This window comes from Nothobranchius furzeri, chromosome 4 (assembly GCF_043380555.1).
Source record: "Nothobranchius furzeri strain GRZ-AD chromosome 4, NfurGRZ-RIMD1, whole genome shotgun sequence".
Classification (NCBI taxonomy): domain Eukaryota; kingdom Metazoa; phylum Chordata; class Actinopteri; order Cyprinodontiformes; family Nothobranchiidae; genus Nothobranchius; species Nothobranchius furzeri.
The window spans coordinates 14,522,076-14,548,337 of record NC_091744.1 but is presented as its reverse complement, the minus strand read 5'-3'; the positions used below and the strand labels follow the sequence as shown (position 1 = coordinate 14,548,337).

The window sequence follows — 26,262 nt, the reverse complement described above, 5'->3', positions numbered from 1 at the left end:
CAAGACATCTTTCTCTTTATCGTGTAGTATTTAAACCACAATGTAAGGCGCACGCCCCCTAGTGTTTAAAGACCGCCATCACGTCACTTACGTCTTACGTCTGTAGGGACTGTTGCAACGGAGCATACATGGCAAAAGACGTAAAGAGAAAAAAATAGCTTAAATCTATACATAAATATAGACCCTTTTGGTACGTTACAATATAATTGAGGTACTTTTATTTTTTTGCATATTATTCTTGCTATAAGTAGTTGTAAATTATCTTGTAATGAAGTTTGAAGTAAAAAAAATGTTTTATGTATTGCACGTTTTTAACAGTGTGATGCACTTTACAGACTTCCCCTTAAGCCGCTGTTGCGGAAGTGAAAAGTCTACGTGGGGAAGAAAGGTTGGTCTGCCTGTGTTTGAATACCTTTCACACAAACGGCGCTCATGTCCAATCCAGGTCGGTTCTGGTCCCGGTCCAACCAGTCTTCCTCCTCCCCCGTTAGTCAAATGGACGTCTTCCGTTGCACCCGGAGCCTATAAATGAGCGGGAGCGCCGACGGCAGGCTGTAATGCTGCGCCGGGCGCGGCAGTCTTTCCGGCAGGTGCTGCTTCTGATGGCCCGGAGACCGGATCTACTCTGCGGGGCTGTCTTGCTCAGCGTCCTGCTCGTGCTGGCGGTTAAGTTCACGTGCAGGTAACGAAGACCCGTCTCACACCCCCACTGTGGGGGGTTGTGTTTACGTGATGAGATATTCACTAAGAGAAACATGTGCTTTAGCTTATAAAGCAATCCAATATGATCATAGTCAAGTGTTTCATTATTGTCTGTAGCTAGTCTAAAACTGACGTGTCCTCAAGGACAGGAGGATTAACTAACCAGTTTATCCGTCCCAACAGACAGGGCCGTGGTTGTGTTTATTACTCTTACCTTTGCTTGTTTAGGTTCTGTAACTGACCTAAAACCGGTCATCCTGAACCCGATTTCCTCCCAGTTGGCACAAAAACTGTTATTAAACAGCTGTTTTACCACATGATGCATCTCAGACAGGTGGTGTTGCTGAGCTGAACTATTTGGTTTTTTTGAGGGATTTATCAGACTAAAAGGGCTCATCAGAAGCAGAACTGGTCCAGTCAGAAAAAACTTGATTATAAAAATGAAAAATCACTGTGCAATGAAAGCACATTACAACCAGAAGTTCTCATTACAACCAGAAGTATTTCAAGCCTACCTCTGAACGCAGCTAGGGAGATCTAGAGGTGAGTAAACAGAAATGTGATGCAAATGAAGGCAAATAACCTGAAACACTTTGACTTGTTGTCTTTTTTTCCCCAGTGTTTCAGTTTCAATGGAACTATTCAAAAACGCTCTAACTCCTCTGAATTGGAAAGCTGAATTGCTGTATAATTGTGTAATTGTATAACTCTAATAAAACGGCCCTGATCATGTTTATTTAGAGCCCTAAGTTATCAACTTTTCTGTTTCAGAGCTTGCTTTCCCCCAAAATGTAATTTTGTAGATTTGTTGCTAGTTTTTTTTTTTGGAACACCATTTTTACCAATGTAAAAGCCATTTGTAAGAAAAATAAATATAATTTAATATTAAAACATCCTTCCATTTTCGGCCGCTTATCTAGGGTCGGGTTGTGGGGGCAGTAGCCTAAGCAGGGAAGCCCAGACCTCCCTCTCCCTAGCCACTTGGGCCAGCTCTTCCATGGGAATCCTAAGACGTTCCCTGTCCAGCCATGAGATATATGTCCCTCCAGCATCTCCTGGGTCTTCCTTTAGGTCTTCTCCCAGTTGGTTGTGCTCAGGAAAACCTCAACAGGACGCATCCTAATTAGATGCCACCTCAACTGGCTCCTCTCGATGTGGAGAAGCAGCGGTTCTACTCCAAGCCCCTCCCGGATGACAAGAGTTTCTCACCTTATCTCTAAGGGAGAGCCCAGACACTCTGCGTAGAAAACTCTTTTCGGCCGCTTGTATCCGTGATCTCGTTCTTTTGTTCACTACCCAAAGCTCGTGACCATAGGTGAGAGTAGGAACGTAAATCGAGATCTTTGCCTTCTGGCTCAGCTCTCTCTTCACCACGACAGAGCGGTACAACACCTGCATCACTGCAGATGCAGCACCAATCCGCCTGTTGATCTCTTGTTCCATTTTTCCTTCGTTGGTGAAGACAACCCCTAGAATCTTAAACTCCTCCACTTGAGGCAGGACGTCATCCCTGACCTGGAGAAGGTATTCTATTAAACCATGGCTGATAAAGTCATTCATATAATAATAATAATAATTATACATTTTATTTCAACAGCGCCTTTCTGAACACTCAAGGACAGTTTACAGAGATAAAATACACAACAATAAAAGATAAAGCAGCATAAAACAATCAGACAGATTGGAGCAAAGAGAGTAACTATTGGAATGCTAGATGGAACAGGTGGGTTTTGAGTCTGGTTTTAAAGAGAGTGAGGGAATCAATGTTACAGAGGTCCGGAGGGAGTCAGTTCCAGAGCTGGGGAGAAGAGCGACTGAAGGCCCTGCTCCCCATAGTGACCAGATGGAAAGGTAGGACAGAGAGGTGGATGGAGGAGGAGGACCTGAGGGAACGGGTGGAGGATGAAGGAGGTCTGAGAGGTACGGTGGAGCAAGGTTATGGATGGCTTTGAATGTATATAGCAGAATTTTGAATTGAATTTTGGAAGTGACTGGGAGCCAGTGGAGCTGCTGAAGAACAGGGGTGATGTGGTGGAAGGAGGGAGTTCTGGCCCTATTTAGCTGTTATGGTTCAGTGTAAGGCCATAATCTGAAACAAATTGCTACAATATAAGTGGATCATAATCTAGTTCTCACCTTGTTACCTTCTAAAAAATACAGATTAGAATTATTTTTCCGTTTCTGGCACATTTAGAGTCCATTGCTTGTTTTTATTTGGTGCAAAACTCAAGGGGTGAACCAGTTTTGTGTCCGCACATGATTATAATTATGCACTTTTCAAAATAAAAGCCTATAAAAGATTCTCTGTAAAACCATGTTTAATTATTTACCACCTCCTTGTGTTTTATTTTTCCATCTGTAGTCGTGCTAAGAATGTGGTGGCAGCAGCTCGGCCCCCTGTGCGGTTCTTCTCTGCCGACGCCCCAGTAGTGGACCTGTACTTGGGTCAGCTAGACCAGGTAGGCAGCACGAACGCAGCAATCTGTTGCAGAGTTAATCCAAATTGGTTAAATACATCACCACCATAGTGATCAAAATATTAATGTATATTTTTGCTCCTTCTGTAGGTGGAGCGTCTCAGGAGCATGGCCGAGGTGTCTCTGATCTTCCTCTACGCCCCGTGGTGTGCCCACTCCATGGCTGCTCGACAGGAAGTGCAGCAGGTGGCGAAGACGCTGGCCAGACAGGTACAGAGGATTGTTTGAAGACCATAAAGGCTATTTTAATAAAACCTAAATGAAAAACAAAAATCAACAAAGAAGCAACATTAAATAGTTATAGGGCTGCACGATATTAGGAAAACCTGCGATATTCGATAACAGTGCTTAATATTGCGATATCGATATTACTCACGATAAATGAACAAATACTAAAGTATGCAGTGTTGATGTTGTCTGGCATGTGACGTCTGCTCTGGGTTCAAAGCAAACAAAAAGTAATGCGTGAATTCCATTACAACATAACATTTTTATTGCAAAAATATGCAGCTGCACCTGCTACTGTATTAGCAGCAAAACAACAAACTGCATGCATGCAGTTTCTCAGTGACTTTAAAACATCACCTCCACCATAAAACTTTTTCTGATGCTCCAAATACAGAAAAACATCCCTTACCAGGGTTTTTGAATAAATAAAAAAATCAGTAAATAAGTTTAAATGTTAAATAATAGTTAACATCACTTAAATGCAACAGCAAATTCTCTCATTGCTACTGAACATTTTGTCCACTTATGTGGTTATGATAGAAGGCTGTTGCTGTAATTGGGAAGTGAACTGTGTTGGCCAAACTAGGAGAACATTAAGATTTTCTGAGGGAAAGAGAAAAACAATTGTCTACCTTTCAGAAGAGGAACTGGCAAAAAAACTACATGGAAAATATGTGAAAACGTTTGTTTTTAAACCCAAATTGAACAAGTTTACCTAGATCTTAAAAAGCAGCTCAGATGATGAAACTGCAACTATTCTGATAACAAGCTAACAAATTGAACTAGCTCCTCTTAAGATAACCGGCTAGCAGAGCTTCTGACTGACAGTTTATGTGCAACAGCAAATCAACTATCCTGATTAACAAGGTTATAAAAGTTCATAAATGAAAAATCACTTTGATGTGTGGGGGAACTTTTCCAGGCCCTCTTTAGCAGGGTGGGACTGGGAGGAGAGTGCTGTAGCCTTTTAGCTGGAAGCTAACCGGAGCCTGGGGCTAACGGTGGGTTGGTTCACCGGCACGTGTCGGAGTCAGCCCAGTTATCATCAGCTGCTTAACGACACCGAGCGGAGTCACGTTCACGTTTGAAAGCAGCACTGATTCCAGAAACATCAGCACAAAGTGCGTTCGTTAGTCTGAGCCAGCATGATGAACAAGGGAACGGTGCCGCTAACTCTGTTCGGGTGTTGCGTTCCATCCTAAGGGTCTACGTAGGGGGCGTGCGTATTATGTGAACGGAACCATCTGATTGGCCGCATATCAGAAGGACTACATTTGATTGGTCAAATAATACTTCCGCGTAAAAAACAGAGCTGGTTTACAAAAAGTTGATGTATGACACGGATGGAAATGTTTGAACCAAACATTTATCGCTGTTTTTGACGTGCTTTGCGATGGGCCTATTGCACTTCCTGTTATCGCGATGACGATAATTTTTCGATATATTGTGCAGCCCTAAATAGTTATTTATTTATTTTTTGGCTCTACAGCAGATATAAACCGTAGTTGTAGCTGGATTTTAAACTAACCAAATGAGACCAAGACTGATTTCTTATTATTGAGGATGTTTTCACATTTTGCATATGGTGTTTCTGTTTATCTGTTTCCTTCTGTCTGCACACACACACACACACACACACACACACACACACACACACACACACACACACACACACACACACACACACACACGTGCGCACACACAGGTGCAGTTTGTGGCTGTTAACTGCTGGTGGAATCAGGGGAAATGCAGGAAGCAGAACCGCCTGTATCAGTACCCCGTCATCCATCTGTTTTATAGAAGGTAAGAAAACATCTGCTTTTGATCTGAAGACTTTTTTCACTCTTATAAACAGAACTACCGTTTATGTTATTTAGAACAAACAAAAACTGATTTCATGTTTACAGACTTTTGAAGACAAGCTTGTGGTTTTGTTTCTGTACGTTTGCAGATTTAGCTCCTGTATTTAAATATGCTGTAAGTGACAACACTTACACTTAAATAAAATAAATGACACTTGTGACATTGATGTTCAGATTATATGACTGTGTCTCTTTCTGTCCATTTGTTGATGTAAATGTTAAACATAAATAACTATGTTGACGTGTTACTACTGTGCTGCTACAGACAGAATTCTTCGACAAAAAAGAGACTTGACCTGAGACTTTTCCGATAAACACGTTTGATCTGCTAATCGATCTGTTGATGTGCATCACTTGTTTGCGTTTCTGCAGGCTTGGGCCGATCGAGTATAAAGGTCCATTTCTGGCTCCATATATTGAAAGTTTTATCCTTAAAGTCATCACACCACTGACTTACCTCCCATCCAGAACGCACCTGGAGGAGTTCCTCTCATGTCATGAGGTATCTGGGTATTTTGTGTCTGTTTCAGAGATGGCTAACATGTCTTTTTTGATTGTTAGATCTTTATTTGAGTTTTGTTTGAACCAAACTGAACTTTCCGTGTCCCGTTTCAGCCTCGTGTGGTGGGTTTCTTCCTGTTTAATTCCTCTCCTCAGCCTCCAGGGTACATCACGTATCTGTCTTCTGCCCTGCAGGCTCTAAGAAGAGGTGAGAAGTAACAATGATTTAGGCCAGTAGTTTTTCCCTCCTAATCTGTATGATGTAGATTATTTAACTTCTAAAAGGATATCGTCGGGGTGAAGTATTGGTGTCATGGATTTATCATTATGTTTATCAATAACCCATTTCCTTTAGTGAAGTTACACTACAGGAGACAATGTGCATAAAAGTCAAACAGTTATAACTGTGGCATAATGCACAAGGCAAAATGCCCCGAACATCTGGTCACGGGGGGAGGAGAGGAGAGAGGGAGAGAGGGAGAGAGAGAGAGGGAGAGAGAGGGAGGGAGAGAGAGGGAGAGAGAGGGAGAGAGAGAGGGAGGGAGAGAGAGAGAGAGAGAGATACATTTACATTCAGTTTATTAAGTCAATGATCAAGAATTAATAAACATACATTATTCTATAACAACAGGAAATACTGTTTTGTTGGATTTTAAAAGTCTTATTTCCCTCCTCTGTGGTGCAGATTTTCATGGTGTAGTGCGTTTTGGGATTGTGACGAGCAGACATGTGGCAGAGGCTCTGTCACTTGGAGAGGAAGAAACTATTTACCTGCACAGAAGATTTAACTCTTCGTTGGTGAGCAGCTTGATCAGGTCATGAGGTTTTAAAACACCAAACATTTAGTGCTGATTGCACCTTTTTTCATTCAGATTTTCCCCAGAAAGCAGCGAAACTTTACATCCGAGGCTGTCTGTAGCTGGGTGTTTGAACACCGTGAGATTGTTCTCCAGTGGCTGCAGCCTCCAGGAACAAAGTCTTACCTGCTGGAGCAGGAGCTGACCAAAGGCCCTGCTCTTCTGCTGTTTGTGCCTCACAATCCACTGGGCTCTGAGCCAAGTCCCATACTACAGCAGGTGATCTGTTTTGGGAACATTCGTCTAAATTTTGTAGAATGAAGACTTGTTTAATTTCTGTAATTTCACATTCATTCAATTTCGGAATTCCACAGAGCTCAATTTTAGGCCCCTCCTTTGTTTGTGTTCCTCTTTGGGCTTAATTTGCAAATATATTCTTTTATTCAAATGATCATGAGCAGTTTGGAAGAACTGCAGAACTTATTATTTGACTGATTTAACATTTAGGCACATACTTACAGTGGGGCAAAAACGTATTTAGTCAGCCACAGATTGTGCAAGTTCTCCCACTTAAAATGATGACAGAGGTCAGTAATTTTCATCATAGGTACACATCATAGGTGAGAGACAGAATGTGAAAAAAAATCCATGAATTCACATGACAGGATTTTTAAAGAATTTATTTGTAAATCAGGGTGGAAAATAAGTATTTGGTCACTTCAAACAAGGAAAATCTCTGGCTCTCACAGACCTGTAACATCTTCTTTGAGAAGCTTTTCTGTCCTCCACTCGTTACACCTGTTTGAACTCATTATCTGTATAAAAGACACCTGTCCACAGCCTCAAACAGTCAGACTCCAAACTCCACTATGGCCGAGACCAAAGACCAAAGAGCTTTCGAAGGACACCAGGAAAAGAATTGTAGACCTGCACCAGACTGGGAAGAGTGAATCTACAATAGGCAAGCAGCTTGGTGTGAAAAAATCAACTGTGGGAGCAATTATCAGAAAATGGAAGACATACAAGACCACTGATAATCTCCCTCGATCTGGGGCTCCACGCTAGATCTCATCCCGTGGGGTCAAAAGGATCATGAGAACGGTGAGCAAGAATCCCAGAACCACACGGGGGGACCTGGTGAATGACCTGCAGAGAGCTGGGACCACAGTAACAAAGGTCACCATCAGTAACACACTACAACGGCAGGGAATCAAATCCTGCAGTGCCAGACGTGTTCCGCTGCTGAAGCCAGTGCATGTCCAGGCCCATCTGAAGTTTGCCAGAGAGCACATGGATGATACAGCAGAGGACTGGGAGAATGTCATGTGTTCAGATGAAACCAAAGTAGAACTTTTTGGTATAAATTCAACTTGTCGTGTTTGGAGGAAGAAGAATACTGAGTTGCATCCCAAGAACACCATACCTACTGTGAAGCATGGGGGTGGGAACATCATGCTTTGGGGCTGTTTTCTGCTAAGGGGACCGGACGACTGATCCGTGTTAAGGACAGAATGAATGGGGCCATGTATCGTGAGATTCTGAGCCAAAATCTCCTTCCATCAGTGAGAGCTTTGAAGATGAAACGTGGCTGGGTCTTCCAACACGACAATGATCCCAAACACACCGCCAGGGCAACAAAGGAGTGGCTCCGTAAGAAGCATTTGAAAGTCCTCGAGTGGCCTAGCCGGTCTCCAGACCTCAACCCCATAGAAAATCTGTGGAGGGAGTTGAAAGTCTGTGTTGCTCGGCGACAGCCCCAAAACATCACTGCTCTCGAGAAGATCTGCATGGATGAATGGGCCAAAATACCAGCTACTGTGTGTGCAAACCTGGTAAAGACCTATAGTAATCGTTTGACCTCTGTTATTGCCAACAAAGGTTATGTTATAAAGTATTGAGTTGAATTTTTGTTATTGACCAAATACTTATTTTCCACCCTGATTTACAAATAAATTCTTTAAAAGTCCTGCCATGTGAATTCATGGCTTATTTTTCACATTCTGTCTCTCACAGTTGAAGTGTACCTATGATGTAAATTACTGACCTCTGTCATCATTTTAAGTGGGAGAACTTGCACAATCGGTGGCTGACTAAATACTTTTTTACCCCACTGTACCTATTTATTTTAGTTAAATTGCCAACTTTGCAACACATCTTGGGCGATATTTTCATTTTACTTCAATTCAGACAATCCAGTAAATAAACATTTTAAGCCATTTTGTTCTCACTTAAAAACCTTGGAATAGATGTTTGGTGTTTCCTACCTTTAGACAACCTTATAGGAGATGTCTGATTTTATTCAGCTGTACTTGTTTTAATAATCAGTCTTTTTTTCACTTGATCTTGGGTTATTGAAACGACACTCAGTAAATCTAGTTTATGACTGGAAAACACAAATCTGTGGAGGAAGTTAAATTTAGGCTTTATTTGATCATTTTGTCAGCTCACTCCCAGGTTTATTTGTATCTGTGACTCTTTCTGATGACCTGCTTCTTTCTTGTTGAAAGTCTCGTGGCTTTGAAGAAGTTTGACCCTTGAACATCTCTGTCATCTTTTTTTCTGTCTTTAACTCCTTTGAACTTTACATTGAGCTTATTTTTTCTATTTCTGTCTCATAGGTTGCAGACGTTGCCGTGCGATATCATTCCTGCAACCGCTCCAGCCTGAACTACAGTTTCACCTCTCGCTCGCTCTGCTGCCAGTCGGTCGTTCTCCCTGAGCTGAGGACAAACGTGTGTGAGGTTTGCCTCAACGCGTCCTGGCCGAGCCTCCCCACCTCCTCCATTCGCTGCTCATTTCCTTCGTTTCAGACTAGTATTAAACACTGCTGCCTCCAGCGACCTCCTACTCCCATCTCCATAAACACCAGGACTTCAGTGGGCTGTAACAATTTCCTGAACAGCTACAGTCCATTTACTCAGTTCAGTGCCTGCTGCAGAAAAGTAGAACCTCAACTCATCGAGTTAAAAGCCAAAGAGGAGCCAGAGATGCCAAGAGTTAACCCAACACCTTTTTCCTCCAACCCTCCATCCTCTGCTCCTCAGCAGGAGGAAGGCAGTATCACAGGACTAAGCTGTCAGACTAACAGGACGCTCAGGTTTTATCTTCTGGATATTGCTCTCAACTGGCCTCTGGCCGTGAGGCTCGGAGCACCTGGCAACAGAAACTCTTCTCTGGGCCGAGATGCTTCACCACTAAGCGATGGGAGCGGCGACGGGTCATTTGTAGCTATTGTCAACTTGAAGGATGAAGTTCATTATGTTCTTCACCGCAGCCCAGCAGCCACACTGGCCGAGTCTCTGGGTGAGATTTCTTTAAATGATTTCTCTTAATTCTTTTTGTCCCGAATGGAGCCGAGGGCCGCTAGCGCCTAAGTCCTTCTCCGACCTGCTCTAAAGGCGGAAGAGGCTTGAAGGGATTCACTTCTCTTTATTTTCTATCATCTTAAATCGGCTATGGTTTATGAAGCCCTGTTTTCACAGCAACTATAAACCAGAATGATCAAACGACACTTTTACTTAGTTGTGCTGTAGCCGAAGCCTCTGCATTATTTTATTAAAGGAATCCTGTCTGTGGAAGCCTTCAAGGTGCAAACACACACCTTCAAACCAGAGTCTACTTTACTTTTTTCCCTTTTTTTTTTTTTTTTTTTTTTTTTAATTTCGAGCAAAAATGTTTAAGCTGCTCCACAGGTTTCAGGTTAGGCTTGGTTTGTTTTGGATTGAAATGCTTGCTTTTTTTGCCCTTTGACTCTTTTCTAATATTAGATATATTTCTGGAAACACAACCACATGTTTGGCTTCAAACAAAAGGCTCTTGGTTTAAATGTTTTAGACAGAATGACTCATCCAGACCCAACCCATCAGTAAAGATCATTGTTGTTATCGTGGAGGATTTCATCATGATCAAATAAATAACAATTGACTGGACCAGTTTAAATACCACTAGAACAGTCGTAACGTGATCAGTTCATGTTGGTTTGGTTTTATTCGAGCACAAGCATCAGCTGATATCTGTTTATGATGTGTCTCCTTAAAGAGGCCTTCATTAGGAACTTCAGCGCTCCGTTCAGCCTCCTGCAGAGACATTTGGTAGGGGTGGAAGACAGGAGGCAAGGTGGAGATGAAGCCAAGCATCCAGACGAGCCCCAGCACTCTCCCTCACATCTCTTCATCACAGAGTTGACCACTTCCTCCTTCCTGCCCTCCATCATGGACCATCAAAAGGTGAGGGAATACGCTGGTCTCAGGGTTCTAGATACAGAAGTCAGATTACACTCTTAAATAATAAAGATGATGTCATGTGTGTTTTTAGGATGTGTTGCTGTTCTACTATACCCAGTGGTGTGGGTTCTGCTCCGTTTTGAACCACGTCATCATCCGGCTGGCCAGATTACTGCAGGGAAACCGCACCATCACCGTGGCCAGGTGCAGTCTGGTTCTGATGGACTCAGTAGTCTGATCGCTGCTGTTAGGGATTTTATCAATATGTTTATCAATAAACCCATTTCCTGCAGCTAGAGAGAGGGACAAGAGACAATAAGGCAGACATACAACCAAATCATGATTTGTGGCAAGTGCACAGGGCAAATGCCCCGAACATCTGGTCACAGAGTTAATTTATACAAAAAGATAAGAAAGGAATGGGAGTGGATCATATGTGTGAGAGAGTGTGAGTGTGGGTGTGTGTGTGTGTGTGTGTGTGTGTGTGTGAGAATGCTTTCAGGACATTGTTAATAGGACTAAAGTAATGAAATATAAAATTTCCATAAAAGCTGCCAATCACAGAAACAAACATGTCAATGTGTCCACACGACTCTGTTCAGGGTGAACGTGGCACGCAACGACCTTCCCTGGGAGTTCATGGTGGATCATGTTCCCTCCATCCTTCTGTTTCCCAGATACAGGTAAGAACCAGTGTGACGCCTCCTAATATGTAAAATAAAATCGTGATAGAATAGTAATTTTTTTATTTATAGCATCATTTGTACTGTCGGTATGTTTCTCTGTTTTTAATAGCGTAGACCTTTTTTTCTGTCACTACAGTAAATCTATTGTTACTCTTTTTCCACATTAGACGCTTTTTCCTGCTTGAAGGGAGGAAAACAAGAACATTCCTCTCACCAAGAAACGGATAGAAAAATAAAATGTTGCTTTATAAAAAATGCTACTTCACTCCTATTTCTTACTTTAGACTGTGCGTTTGTCATTCTTGCTTCTCTTTTAGAAAACACCTTAGTGTGAAGTTTCCAGAAGAGCTTCCGGTCACATTACCCAATCTCCTTCGCTTCATCCTGAAGCATTCTGACTCTTTACGTCATGAAGACAAACCAGATGAGGCACAGAGGAAAGGAGCCAGTGCCGTCCTCCACGCAGAATTTCTGGCTCTCCAACGAGAAGTTCAAACTCTACATCTCGCCCGCGAGCGTCTCTCCCAACAGCTGGCGCAGCTTTGGCGCGATTACCGACAACTGAAATTTGACAAACGCAGCATTGAGGAAAGCTTGGAGAAGCAGCTCCAGGAGAAAAGCCAGCAGCTGGCGGAAGCTTTGAGGCGGCTGGAGGAGCTGGTGGACACATCTGAAACCCTGCTGAATGAGAACACACTACTCAGGATCCTTCTGAAGGCGCTGAAGGACAGGACACAGGCTACGGAGCAGACTAAGGAGGAAACAAAACAGACAGAACAGAAAAAAGGCCAAATGACCTCATGAAGGGAACAGAAACAAAGCCTGGAAGTGAAGGAAAGAGGGGGGAGGAGAAAAAGCTGTGATTGGACGAGTAAAACCCAAATAAAAAAGAGCAGATTTCTGTTTGGGCGGGGTGAGGACCTGATCAATGTCACGGGGGGAAAAATCCTACAAAGTGCTTTGGAAGCGCTCATGGAAGCATGCTAGTTTTGGAAATTCAAACCTATCTGCACTTTTCTGTTCTGATGCTGCACCCCCCCCCCCCGCATTATTAGAAACCTAAGTGCATCAAATCAACACTACGACAGTCGTGCCACAAAATAAGTCTGTTCTCAGATTTGTTTGAATTTTGGAAACATATTTTTTTAGTGAAGGTGTCTACAGTGAGCGTACTTAACTAAAATGTTGGTGAAAAAAAGGATCTTTAATTATTAGAAATGTGGGGCACAAATGAGTTTTTTCTTAATATTTCTGTTGTGTTAAATGAAGTTTTGGGCTTCTTTCAAAAGCAAATAAATATACTCACTGAGGATTAAAATGCATACAGATACTTTTATTTTGAAAATTCCACATCATGTCAACTTTATATTGGTTATAATGAACGTTGAAAGCAGTTCGCTGCATGCTTTTATCAGTTTTATCACTAATGATTGGAATCATTTACACTCATGCTTGGATTATTTTGGTGAATTTTCCTTTTTCATTATCCAGCACTCTGCACAGGCTTTCTCTTAAAAATTTAATCATTTGCAGGAGATGGAAAAAAAGGCTTATTTTGCTTTTAAATGAATCAGGAGAGCTTTTGAACAAAGAAAAGTAAATTGACTGTTTTAGGAGCACTTAAAATATTTCAGATTTTTTTTATGAAGGGGTTTTAATGATGAGTTTGTTACACTGATTTTACAAACATTCGAGTCACTAAAATATTTCTATGTAACTATTCAGGTATTAAGATTGAACTGCTGCAGGTGTGTTTACATGTGAAATATTGCACCACTTTTTCTGATAAAAAATCTTTTCGTATTTCAGTCTTTTTTTGTGTGCTTTGTTGTGGTTCTTAAACACAAAATTGAGCTTCATCACATGAGTAATGCATCGATGAGAAGTTTGGAGGATTTGCAAGATGCAGGGAAGACCACATTCCTGAATTCTGTTTTCCCGTGTAGAAAATAATAAATGTAACATCCCTAATCTAAAGCAGCAGGGTCGTGTACTGCTGCAAACTGAACAGATCGTTATCCATCTTCGTTTAGACAAGTCAAATTTATTTGTAACACCTTTCAACAGCATCAAACTGACCAAAGGGCTCCACAGAATTAAAACGGAATAAAAAACAGCATAAAAACTAAATGACTCATGCCACGTTAAAACGTATATTATGTCGATGGTTAAAACTCAAAGCAAGCCCACAAATGGGTTTTAGAAAGAGCTTTAAAACAGGGCAGAGAAGATGAATCTGTATCATTTGTTCTTTTTATTTTATTTTTTTTGATTGAAAACAAAAAGTCAAAGTCATTGTTTTAAACAGATACACAAACAAAAAACGTATTTTTGGTATTTTCTTGTTTATACTAGGATCAAAAACAGGTTGCAGAACCGAATTTGATTGCAATATTTTACATTTTGGAACAGGTTTATACGGACAGGTGTCGTTATGTAATAAACACTTATAAAAGTGAGCCAGTGGCATTTGCAGCTAAGGGAAAACCTCACTATATGTGGAAGATTCCCAACGGTAACAAAAATAACCATCTTTATTAAGTACACAGATTTAAGGCAGCATGCAGAGCAGTACAGGGTCACACGTCCATTCCAGGGACCAGACTAGGGGTGGACTGGCCATCTGGCATTGCCCAGTGGGCCGTTTACCCAAAGTGGACCAGTCCGACCGGTCACTCAGGGATCCTCGATCAGCTTGTTGTCCTCTGGCTGCCCTCTGGTTTCTGGTGTTCTCCATCGTGTCCTGCCACCACTCTTGGCCAGTCTGCTGGTCCTGACTGTCGTCTTTGTGGTTCTTCATGGTGATTGGACTCTGACACAGGCCAAAGAAAAGGCTCAAGTCTTTTGAAGTGTACAACCCTGCCATTTCCTCCCTCCAGAAGCACTACTCTATACTGGTCATCTGAAATTGGTTCCCTAATCCTGTTTGGGCTGTTGAATCTCTGTTGCAACTTTGGACAGACTCCCTCTTTTCTTGCCTTTGTTCAAACCTAGACCAAATCTACCTCCAAATAGTATCAATACACTTATGACAACAAAAAAAGTGATTTATATGTCTCCTACAGGGAGAAATGAAGCAATATGTTTAATTATCATTCGACATACTTTATCTTTGTACCTTCAACTCCTTTTTCCACCTTCGTCGGCTGGCAAAGATCAAACCGTTTTTGTCACGCCATGATCTTGAGACGGTAGTCCATGCTTTTATTACGGTGCGATTGGACTACTGCAACTCTGTTCTATTTGGTGTGAGCAAGGGCTCAATAGCCAGGTTGCAAATGGTCCAGAATGCTGCTGCCAGATTTTTAGAGGGCAGGCGTAAGTTTGACCACATTACTCCTGTCCTGGCTGCGCTTCACTGGCTGCCCGTTGATGTTAGGATTCATTTTAAAATACTTTTACTAGTTTTTAAAACGTTAAATGGTTTGGCCCCTCCTTACTTGGTGTCACTACTTCAACCACACACCCCTTCACGGTCAATCCGCTCGGAGAACCTCACGCTCCTCTCGGTCCCAAGAACACGTCTAAAGACGCGTGGTGATAGGGCTTTTGCTGTGGCAGGTCCTAAGCTTTGGAATAAGATTCCTCTCAGCATAAGGGCCTCCACCTCTGTTGCGGTTTTTAAGGCAAGGCTAAAAACATATTTTTATGACCTGTCTTTTAACCTTTCTAACTAGTTTTATTGTTTTACTTATAGCGATTTTACTCATTGTATTTTTATCTGTATCGTGTGATACAATGTTTAATTTTCTGGACTTACTGTTTTATGTTTTTATTTGTTCAGTGTAGTGCCTTGGTGGCATCTTTTTGCCTGTAAGGCGTGATTTATAAATAAAGTTGAGTTGAGATGAGTTGAGCTTCAACTAATGAACTTCTATTCTGTCCTCTTTTCTATCCTCAGTGGTAAAGAGTGGGCCTTTTTCTGGGAGCCAATGGATGAACTTCAAAGCAAAGCCCAATTCTGACGCTTATCGCTCTAGTCTAGTGTATGATGAATGTGTGCAGATGTACCGGTTTGTGTTTTTGTGTTATAACAACAGAACTGCTGAGCTACAGCCTGTTGATTTGGAGCATTCCTGTCAAGTTTATAGTTTAAAAATACGGGTGGGGGAACTCTCCCAGGTCTGTGTGCGTGTGTGTGTGTGTGTGTGTGTGTGCGTGTGTGTGTGTGTGTGTGTGTGTGTGTGTGTGTCTTCTAGTAAAATACGAATCTGGGAGGATGGCTGAAAAGTAAGTAAATTTTATTTATATAGCACTTATCACAGACATAGAATCACAAAGTGCTTCACCTAGATCAAAATAAAGTCATAAAATCATGAATAGATTAACATCATAAAATCATAATGATTTCAAAACAGAAACAGATTAACAGATTGAGAAAAAATAAAGTAATAAAATTATAAATTTTCATAAACAGATGAAAGATTAAAACTTTGAGTTAAAAATAAGAAAATAAAAGATTTTGGTAAAAGCAGCTTTAAATAAAAGGGTCTTTAGATGTTTTTAAAAGTGTCCAGACTGTCAAGGATAAAGGAAGATCATTCCAGAGTCGGGGTGCAACAGTGTGGAAGGAGCGATCACCTCGACTTTTGTATCTGGTCTCTGGAACTTCTAGAAGGTTCTGATGTGTGGACCTGAGGGCTCGGGTTGGAGCATAAGGCTTTAACAGTTCAGTAATATAGGGAGGAGCTTTACCATGTAGAGCATTGAAAGTTATAATCAGGATTCTAAAATAAACTCTAAAGTTAACGGGTAACCAGTGGAGAGACATTAGAATAGGAGTGATGTGTACTCTTCTGTTTGCTCCAGTTAGGAGCCTCGCTGCAGAGTTCTGGACCAACTGAAGGCGGCCAAGGGCTTTTTGTTAAAACATGTGAAGAGTGTGTTACAGTAATCTAGACGGGAGGAGATAAAGGCATGGATAACTATTTCAAATTCATATTTTGATACCAATCTTCGCAGTTTGGAGATATTTCTCAAATGATAAAATCAGTTTCGGACCAACGTTCTTAAGTGACCGTTTCTGAGTGACCTTCAAGACACATTGATTGGTCAAAAATAAGTTTGTCTTGACGGCAGAGGATAAATGACCAAGTTTTAGACTAATCAGGGGAACCATGCTCTCAGGGGCAATGATCAGACATTCAGTCTTTTCAGAGTTTAACTGAAGGAAGTTTTCTTCTAGCCAGCTGGTGATAGCTGATAGACACTCTAGTAATTCAGACAGTTTATAGAACTCAGAATCCTTAAAGGAGCAGTACAGCTGAATATCATCTGCGTATAGGTGATAAGAGACATTATGAAAAGAATCAAGTATCTGTCCAAGAGGGTGCACGTACAGCAGAAACAACAGTGGACCCAAAACAGAGCCTTGGGGTACCCCACAGAACAGATCAGTAGAATCTGACATGATTTGGTTTATAAAGACACTGTAACTTCTTTTAGAAAGGTACGATTTAAACCAGTCTAAAACAGTTCCAGAGATCCCCACCGAGTCGCCAAGTCTGGTAATTAAGGTGCTGTGATCAACAGTGTCAAAAGCTGCAGAAAGATCTAACAATATTAGCACTGTGAACTCCCCGTCGTCTGCAGCCATTGTAGCGTGATGAAGGCTCTCTGAAATGTGGCAAAGGTCACATTTGCCCAGCTGGATCAAACAGTACTTTTTGAATCCACAGATTAACCCAAGGAGCCACAATGTCTGCTCAAGATCATAACGTCATATCTGCTGTTCCATCCCTAGAAGGACACTTCAAGCCACGATGATAGTAATTAGATAATAATTAATAAACGCATTGATTTTATTACTGTTTAATATAATCCTCATAACATGATCACTTGGCTCATTATAAAGGTATTTTAATTACATGAAAGGGATTATTATGCTTTGGGTATGATAATAATAATAATTATTATAATGATTAAAGATGTGTTTAGCAACACGGTCAAGTCACCCTATCCAGCTAACACAGAGTTCAGATAAACAATAACTGCATCACATGTTTTTGACGCATGAGCAAGCTTTCTTCCAGAGAGAGTGGGAGTGGTTCTGAGAGCTTTTGGTAAAACTGTAACCATCACAGATTCACGTCAGTTCTGTAATCAAGCATCGTCCTGAGGAGACGGGACGGCCGCCCTGACCCTCTGCCAAGCTGTTCTGTCACGCCGACAAGAATAGCCAAAGAATAAACAAAACTGTCACCAGCTAACGAAAGACTCTACCAGAGTAATTGATTTCTGAAGTTAAGTTAAAGACGAGAACGTTCATCTGCCAAACGCTTCATACACCAAGTGACCCAAGAAGACATCTCAAGACCGATCTGGTTGTGCTAGAGGTTTATCTACCAACCTCGTGCCTGGAGGAAACCCATCTCCACCTGGACACTTCGGATCCAAACAGGGGTCTTCTGATTGGGTGAGGTAGACCTCGACAGAATGTGTTTGATGCTGTTTCTCTCAAAATAACTCAGTTATCCGCAAAACATCATTTCCACCCAGAATGCTTTCATTCTCTCTGAAAGAAACCTTCTGAGAACTTCATTTACGCATCCAAAACTCATCATTCTCATTTTTAGCTCCATTCAGTCACAGGTTTGCTTTTAAACATGTTTAATATCAAAACTGTTAAAGATTGTCATTAAAATTGCCATCCATGAATTGTCATTTTATGAATTGTCATTTTATAATTGTCGTTTCAAATCTTCAGTTTAAAATTGTTAGTAATAAAATTTCTTCATTTTTAAACTTGCCTCATTATTGAAATGAAAGGTTGATATTTCTGGTTATCTGAAAGCAAAGATCCTAGCTTCTGATTTAAAATAACTTTTGCTATTAAATTTAATTATCTAAATTAAACATTAATCTTCGGATTAAAATTAGATCAAACAGGTTGATGTATGCACTTAGATCGATATATAAGTATCCGGGATATTTATATATGATATAAGCTTCATAGATTAATTTGATTGGTCATTTTCGGAATCTCCACTGAATAGCACTGAGGTGATTCCAGTGCGCAGAATTAACTCTACACCATCATGATGTCACTGGAAACTTTAAGCAAAGCCGTTTCTGTTGAATGCTTTTTACGAAAACCGGACTGGAATTTATCAAAACTGTTGTGTAGTTCCAGAAAAGTGATCAGTTGATCTGCCATAACCTTTTCCAATATTTTAGAGATAAAGGGTAATCTAGAAATGGATCTGTAATTTTTAGGCTGAGATGAGTCTAAACTTGGGTTTTTAAGGATAGGTTCAATAACTGCATGTTTGAAAACAGATGGTACAGAGCCAGATTGTAGGGATAAATTAATAAAATCTACAATGCATGGGCCAATTTGATCAAACATCCTGATTAACAAGGTAGTAAGAATGAAATCAGCAGGACACGAGGTTGGTTTCATGTGTTTCTGAATGAGGCAAATGTCCTGGAAATCTACAGGAGTAAAGACAGACCATGATTGACAGGGAGGGGGTGGTGTGTGTGTGTGTGTGTGTGTGTGTGTAGGGGGGGGGGGGGGGGTAGGAAGTAGATGGGGGTGAAAAACTTGCCCTGATATTTCTGATTTTATTCTCAAAGAATGCTAGAAAGTTGTTACAGTCAGACCTTGAGTAAACTGACATAAGAGGGGTGTGAGGAGAAACAATCTGGTTTATGGTGTAAAACAGGACATTAGAGTTATTTTTGTTTACAGCAATCAGCTGAGCAAAGTAAGTGGCCTTGGAAGTTTTCACCACCTCATTCAGAGAAATTATCAGTTCTTTAAAGTACAGCCTGTGACTTTCTAATCTAGGGGGGTTAAAATACAGGAGTTTCCCATCCAAAATGGGAACCTTATAATGTGAGGTGTAAAGCTAACTATTCAAATAAAGATTTAAGCAGTGTGTATGCAAGTTGCTAAATGCCAACCCTAACACTACACATTAATTATTTCACAATCATTGATGCTTAGTTTAGCTAGATTTGAATCCTTCTTCCAGGATGAAAGAATGAGCATTAAACGTGGAAAAAACAAATATAAATCAAGTGGTTAGTAGAAGCAAGGTTAGATATGTAGTCATTTTGTTAACAATTTTTTACAAGCTAACAAATCTCAAATTACGTGACAGACATAGCCGAAACACACATTACATTTTATTTCAATTGAAGCCTTAAATGTGTTATTTAGGGCGTAAGGCAAAGCAGATTAAAAACAACTAATAGGGGGGCCGCCTATTGAGTGCTGCTGCCCTATAGAGCTCCGGACGTCACGTGACTCTCAGAGAGTAGACGCCATGTTGGCAGGCAACAAATGTAAACAAAATGAACGGGATCGGCTTGGATTTTACTTCGTCTTAGTTTACTTCACACTTTAAAACCGAAGAAATCATTTTATATAGTCAGAAATTAAATGGACTAAACATCTCCGACACTTACCGTGCCCCTGGGATATTTTTAAAAACGCCAGAAGCTGTCGGAGCGGACTTCTTACCGGACCTGGCCGGGGAACCCCTTGGGATTCCCCCGGAGGAGCTGGCCCAAGTGGCTGGGGAGAGGGAAGTCTGGGCCTCTCGACGCTACTGCCCCCGCAACCCGACTCCGGATAAGCGGATGAAAATGGATGGATGGACAAATAACAGATTTACATGTAAGTAGTTTAAAAAGAGTGCTGTGCTGTTTGAATGTATAAACTGAACGCCAAGAGAAATCACTAGTTTGATATTTTTTCCGTGAATAAAATAAACATGTCAGGCAGGAGTGTCTCAGGATCTGTCTGAGATCTGTCTCGGTGAGACAGATAATAGCAATCCAAAGTGCTTTTTATGTGTGATCTGACAATTGATCAACCATTGCTTAAAAATTAAATACAGCTTAGCCGGTTAATTGCTGTGATCATAAAACACGTAAACGGCAGCACGCAGAACTCATGAGGCACCGTTTTACGTGATGTTTACTTGCTGCTATGAGTAATAAGACAGAAAAAGCCACGCCAAAATAAGTTTAGGAAGCCCACTAAGAATCGTAATAAAAGCATTTAAAATAAATACACAGTTGAGGAAACGTTGGTTTAAGTACCTGATATGAAGTGGTCGCTGCATAAGCGAAAACCTTTACTCTCGGGATCCCACAGCTTCATTTCAGCCCGGTCACTAGCGCGTTTGATTACAATGATCCAACATTTGCGACGCTCCGGATCTTGGGGAATCCTGTAGATGGCTCATTTCTTATGTCGTCCGCGTCTGTTCTGCACCCTGGGGCACAACAGGAATCTACCATATTTCCCGTTTGATTGAGTTTTCTGACAATAACAAATAGTCCAGCTGCGGGCTTCTGCCTGCCAATATGGCGCCATTTCGATTTGAACTGTTGCATGCCGGGAGATGTGACGTCAACTCCTGGAGCTCTATGGGTTAACATTTGTACGTTGCATTGGATAAAAGCTTCTGCCAAATAAATAAACATAAACAAAGTATGAAAAGATGAAGAAAGGTTGTTCCTGCAACATTTCACGTGTGAAGACGGAGGGTGGGAAGATCCATAGAGAGCCACACCCATCTACTTCTGGCCCATTGGTCGCCGGAAGCATCATTTGGAATCGTAGGATGTCCAAGGCTAGACATGAATACTTCCCAAATATGATATGTTCATTTGTGAATAACTTCAAAATAAATAAATAAATAGGCTAGACATAAATACGTAGATGCCCCTGCACTGCAGAGCGTAACAGCTTCACCACCATATTGGATGGGTCTCCTCACTCTGAAGTCAACGCAGGGTGATCAACCATGCTCGTTTTTGTGTAGCCTACTGTTGCAACAAGCGGAGTACTATCGAAAACAGATAATGTGAGAATACTAGTCACTTTTCTAGCCTACCTGATATAATATTATATTTAAATTTATTTTGTTTAATTATATTTATATTTAAATTAAGCCATACCTCGTGTCTGATTTTCAGAAAAAGCTTGAGAAAATTGTTGGTGAGTTGGTTATTGGTTTCTTTTTTGCCATTTCTTTCTCTGTTCGGGATGAACAGATTCATGTGTTTTCTTTTTTTATTTAGTAAAGTCATAAGTAAGACTTCACTTAAATAGCAAAACATTGTGAGACTTCATATCTACCATTTTTTCAACTCTGAGCTGCTTCAATAACCCAACATTCCCTCCAATCTGATGGCCAAACAAAACAATGGAACAACTTGCTATTTACCCAGGAACAGAGTGCGTTGCTGGCTTTTGCCACTTCCCCATGTCACCTCCCATGTGTCAGGTTGTCAAAACGACAGCGATGATTTTCGCTGAATGCGGTCGTTTGTTGCCTCCAGTGCTTCGAGCCCATTAGGCTCCCTATAAGCTGAGAAGCTCTGATATCTGGGAGGGACTTGGAGCCACTGCTCCTCCAGCAGCAGCTATCTATTGCACACAAAAGGTAGTTCTTTTCAAATTTCCCAGTTTGTGACATCACAAACGAGGACTGTTTGAAACAGCTTGTTTTAGGCACATAATTCCTAAAGCCAAACCCTGACAAAAAATGCATTGATGCATTTTTGTCACAATTGGAATTTTTTATAGAGGAAGTAGAGATTTACACATTGGCACCAAAGGATGCAAAGGGTGGTTTTGTACAACAATTCCCCTTTAAATCAGGCCATTGAGCAATTTCCCTTGGATAAAGAACTCAATGTTATTCTCAAGCATTTGTTGTCTACAATGTTCAGGCGTTCCCTGAAGAGACTCTGCTTGGAGCAGTTGATGTCTGCCTTAAGACATTTTATACCTTTGAAATCAATTACCCCAAGCAGTGTTCTCCTTCATGGGACTTCCTACAAACTTTGATCTCAAAGTTTTGAAAAAGCAACAGTATGGACCGGTACTCGGAAGTTACAAATGCTGTATTCTGGCCACGGAGGGCGGTGGGGGTCTGAGTGATGTTTTATTACCTCTGTAAAGGCTCATTTTAGCACATACTGGCTCAAGGAAACTATAGGAAAATGTTGCATAGTATGGCTTTAAATCTGTCAATCTTATCAAAAGGCATGAAGCTGGAAAAACAAAACACTCCCCTGGTCTGGTTTGAGTCCAGGCTCCTGATGGAGATATCATGACTCCAGTTGGAGTAATTGGGATGGAATGAGAGAAGGCGTGGTCCAACATAAAACTGCAATGAGGAGAAACTTTCCAAGTTGAAGCAGCAAATTCTCAAGCTGTAAGTACGATATTTTACTACCTCAGAAAAAGCTGCTGGGTTTTATGTGACTGTTTAGCTGGAGACTGGGAACTATAAAGTGAACCTAACATTTAGCTGTACTGAATCTTTTACATAAACAACTGTTGTTTCATATGTTTGAAAATGAGAGACAAACTCCTTCACTGACCTTTTCTCTAATCTCATTATTTCTGTCAGCATTTTTTACAAATTTGTTCAAAATTATTTACAGGAAAAAATATCAACCATTCAAGCACCCGTGGGAAGGTTTACAGAAATAACCATCGATGTGATGATTTATGGTCATGGCTTTAATGTTTTTTCTTCATTTGTTGCAAAACTTTGCTTTTTCCTGCAACAAATCTTTTTTTCCTCATTATTATTTTCACACAGTGACGGTTGGCCCATTAGCTGATGATCCCGTTCCCATTTCCTGCCCTAAATGCCACCAGACAGTCCTCTCTAAGGTGGAATATTCCTCTGGTTTGCTCACCTACCTCTTCTGTGCAGGACTCTTCCTTTGTGGGCGAGAGAAGTTTGATAATGTGCAAGTTGGATGAACTTTTACAAAATAGGAAAAAACGTTTTTAAATTGTGAGCCTGAATAAAAGTGACAGAAATGAACAAATATTACTGATATGTCAATAAAAGAAGGGCAGTTTGAAGGAAAAACACACTATTTTATTATTGTTATCTATTCAAAAGTGCGATTTGAATCCTCCTATAACAGGAATGGTATAAATCTGTCAGATCAAAAATTATCTAATTTCCTGGAGACCATCGTCAGACTCTCAGAAATCTGGGTAATTTAGAAACCACAACAAGCCTGGTTAGTCAAACAACAACAGGAAAAGGTGAATCCAGTTTGCTGGTTTTCCCTTCAGATTTTACTCAGTGTCATTATTTTTAGGTTAACATGATTTACTTTAAAAGCAAAGAAGCCTGAAACGGTTCATTAGCACTAATTCTAGGAATATGTTTTCAGTTTATGAAAGCACAGCTCAAAAATATTTAATACACTTCTATAAACCTTTAAAAACAACAATAGTGCGTTAATCGAGTGTAGGTGAAGAAGAAAAAATAGTGATCCAAGGCACTTTGACAGCAATTTATTGAATATGTTCATGTTTGTTTTAAGTTCTCTGTGCCAGTGTTGGAGCTAAGGATGCATTGGAATTTCACAGCATCGTCTGCTTATTCTTATGTTACATTATAAGTGGATGATGATAACAGAGTCAGCTTTCTTCTTCAGGTTTGTTCTTGGTTGCTGCCTCATCCCGTTCTGTGTGAACCGTCTGAAAGACACCAAACGCGTCTGTCCCACCGGCAAGAGCATTCTGGGAGTTGATAAATGCTTATAACCCGTGCTACAGCTGCAACAATTGATGAAATGAATCTGCATCGTCATCAGCTATGCAATTAAACTGTAATATTTTATTTTATTCATGTTACCACACAGATGAAAGATCGGACAATCAAACTCTTTTCACCTTTCAGTAAAACTAATCTGGGTTTTAAAATATGTTCTTTGTAAAGTTCATTTATGATTGATCACAAAACATATGCAGTCATAATAACAACATTTTCTTTTTCAAAGCCTCACAAGTTTTTATTTAACTTGTACAAATAATGTTTAAGGGCACTTAAAGTATCTTTCCCCACTTTTTTTGAATGTGATGCTGTTTTATAAACACAACCAACATGCAGTTCAGCTGAAAATAGGTTTACGTTTTAACTGGTTTCTATGAAATGACCAGTTTGTATGCATGAGAAAAAAATGCATCAAAAGAAAAGGAGAAAAGGAGATCAGCTGAGGGCATTAAAGTAAAAATGATCAACTCCCTATTCCAGTACTTTCTCCAAATATGTCATCAGACTTCAAAATAGTATAATTTGCCCCCTTTCACAAAAAATATAAAGCAAATTATAAAACACACTTTTGATCAATCAAGAACATAACATCTGTTGTGTTATTATTGCACAGAAAACACTTTTTTCATATTAATGTAACTTTAACATTAATTCTTCCAATAAGTCAAATAAAAATAAATCATTTTCTAATGAGTGATTTTACTTAACAAAGAATAACAGTGATCCACTTGATTCTTCACATTAGAAGCTGCTGAGAAGAGATGAGGAGTGTGAGGAGAACCAGGAAGGAAAAAATGTCTGCTTGGATGTGAGAACCAGCACCTAAAAAAAGATTCATAAGTTCACTTTGGAGTCTGATAAAAGACACCAACACATTTTAAGCCTTGAGTTAAAACTAAATCTTCAGGTGGTTTAGTTAAATTTGGTTCCAACCAGTGAATGTTTCTGGATTTTAACCTTCATCTAGCATGTGTTGTAGTACTCTATACTTTCTCAAGCATTTGCTGGAGTTGTGAAGACATGAAGTCACTTTGATACAACTAAATGTGTGTAAAAGTGATCCTGGTGGTGCAGGACAGAAACCAGTGTAGTGATTACAGCTGTTTAGTAATTCTTTGTTTGAACTATGTGCTTATTAACTGAAAAGTGACAAAGCTAGCAGCGCTAGGCTAATCAATTTGCTTCCATCCAAAAAGAAAATTAGGATAACAAACTCAAGCAACCTAAAAAAAAAGCATGGTTAAGGTTTTGAGAGAAGAATAAAATCGGAATAAGTTGTTAAAGGAGCAATATGTAAGAATGAAGTAAAACAAGTTTGGTTACTGCTGTCTAATTTTCTACGCAAAACGTCACTTTCTCACTGCTGTTCCGTTTCAAAGATGTTGCCAACAGCACCAGAAGATTCCAGATGACAAGCGAAGACAAGTCACACACAGTAAGTTGATAAGTAGATAAATACATTGTCATATCTTGGGTATTTTACAATAAGGAGTACTTACTATACATATTACACTTCCGCCAGTGCGCCCCAGGGTAGCTGTGGCTACGTTGTAGCTCATTGCCACCAGTGTGTGAATCTGTGCATGCGTGAATGACTGAGTGTGTTGTAAAGTGCTTTGGGGGGTTGTAGAACCCTAGAAGGCCATTTGCTATAGTAATAGCTCTGGCAATAGAGAAAGTGTGGTTGTTTGCCGTCTTGCTGTTATGGTTCTGAACGACTCATTAACCCTTTGATGTATGAATTATGAAATCTTCAACCATGATTTTTTTTCACTATTTCTTTCATTCATCTTTAGGTGTGAATGAAACAAATTTCAACAAATATTTTTCTTAACATTTAATAATTTACAAATAATTTATTACATGTCCACCTCAGTGGACAGCGTGCATTCTGAACATGAAATATGTTGGCTTGACTTACTGAAGCCCAAATGGAGGGTCTCAAGTGCAATAAAGTCTTCAACAGCTGTGTTTAATAGCAAAAAAATTTATAAATAACAATTTTGAGTACCTGTCCACTGTAGTGACCATTATGCATCAAAGGGTTAACGGAAGTAAAATGCGTGATCACTTTAAATCAAGTTGTTGGTAACTGTAGAAGTGGCATGTGATTTTTTAGAGCCGACAATTTGCTTCTAATTCACCATTCGCTTTGTTAGCTTAATGTTAGTCATAGCCTGCTTGACCAGCTATTGGAGTAAAATTAAAAAAAAGCTTCCGTGACTTCTTAGG

General features: G+C 40.4%; 2 protein-coding genes across 3 annotated transcripts in view; one reads left to right on the top strand and one right to left on the bottom strand.

The window, feature by feature from the left end:
- The first annotated feature begins 352 nt into the window (after positions 1-352).
- On the top strand, positions 353-13,279 carry txndc11 (thioredoxin domain containing 11). The gene is made up of 13 exons (XM_015964959.3): positions 353-682; positions 3,065-3,161; positions 3,270-3,389; positions 5,113-5,210; positions 5,642-5,771; positions 5,885-5,978; positions 6,456-6,568; positions 6,643-6,846; positions 9,186-9,870; positions 10,606-10,793; positions 10,882-10,994; positions 11,393-11,473; positions 11,794-13,279. Exons 1-13 carry the CDS (start codon positions 558-560, stop codon positions 12,278-12,280), a joined length of 2,535 nt encoding a protein of 844 aa, XP_015820445.1. The 5' UTR covers positions 353-557; the 3' UTR covers positions 12,281-13,279.
- A 10,474-nt stretch (positions 13,280-23,753) lies between these two features.
- The window catches only part of LOC107389080 (uncharacterized), a 40,839-nt gene continuing 38,330 nt past the window's right edge, over positions 23,754-26,262 (bottom strand). For both annotated transcript variants that reach the window (XM_015964972.2, XM_015964982.2), the window contains exon 65: positions 23,754-24,852. In XM_015964972.2, coding sequence (XP_015820458.1) covers positions 24,767-24,852 — 86 coding nt within the window. In that variant the 3' untranslated portion in view covers positions 23,754-24,766. The remainder of the gene's footprint in view (positions 24,853-26,262) is intronic.

What these genes read in the sequence shown, in the direction of transcription:
- txndc11 (XM_015964959.3), top strand. Translation starts at nt 558, where the DNA reads ATGCTGCGCCGGGCGCGGCAGTCTTTCCGGCAGGTGCTGCTTCTGATG. An exon ending in ACTTGGGTCAGCTAGACCAG is followed by an intron (nt 3,162 to 3,269) that starts GTAGGCAGCACG and finishes CTCCTTCTGTAG; the next exon opens with GTGGAGCGTCTCAGGAGCAT. An exon ending in AGTTCCTCTCATGTCATGAG is followed by an intron (nt 5,772 to 5,884) that starts GTATCTGGGTAT and finishes GTCCCGTTTCAG; the next exon opens with CCTCGTGTGGTGGGTTTCTT.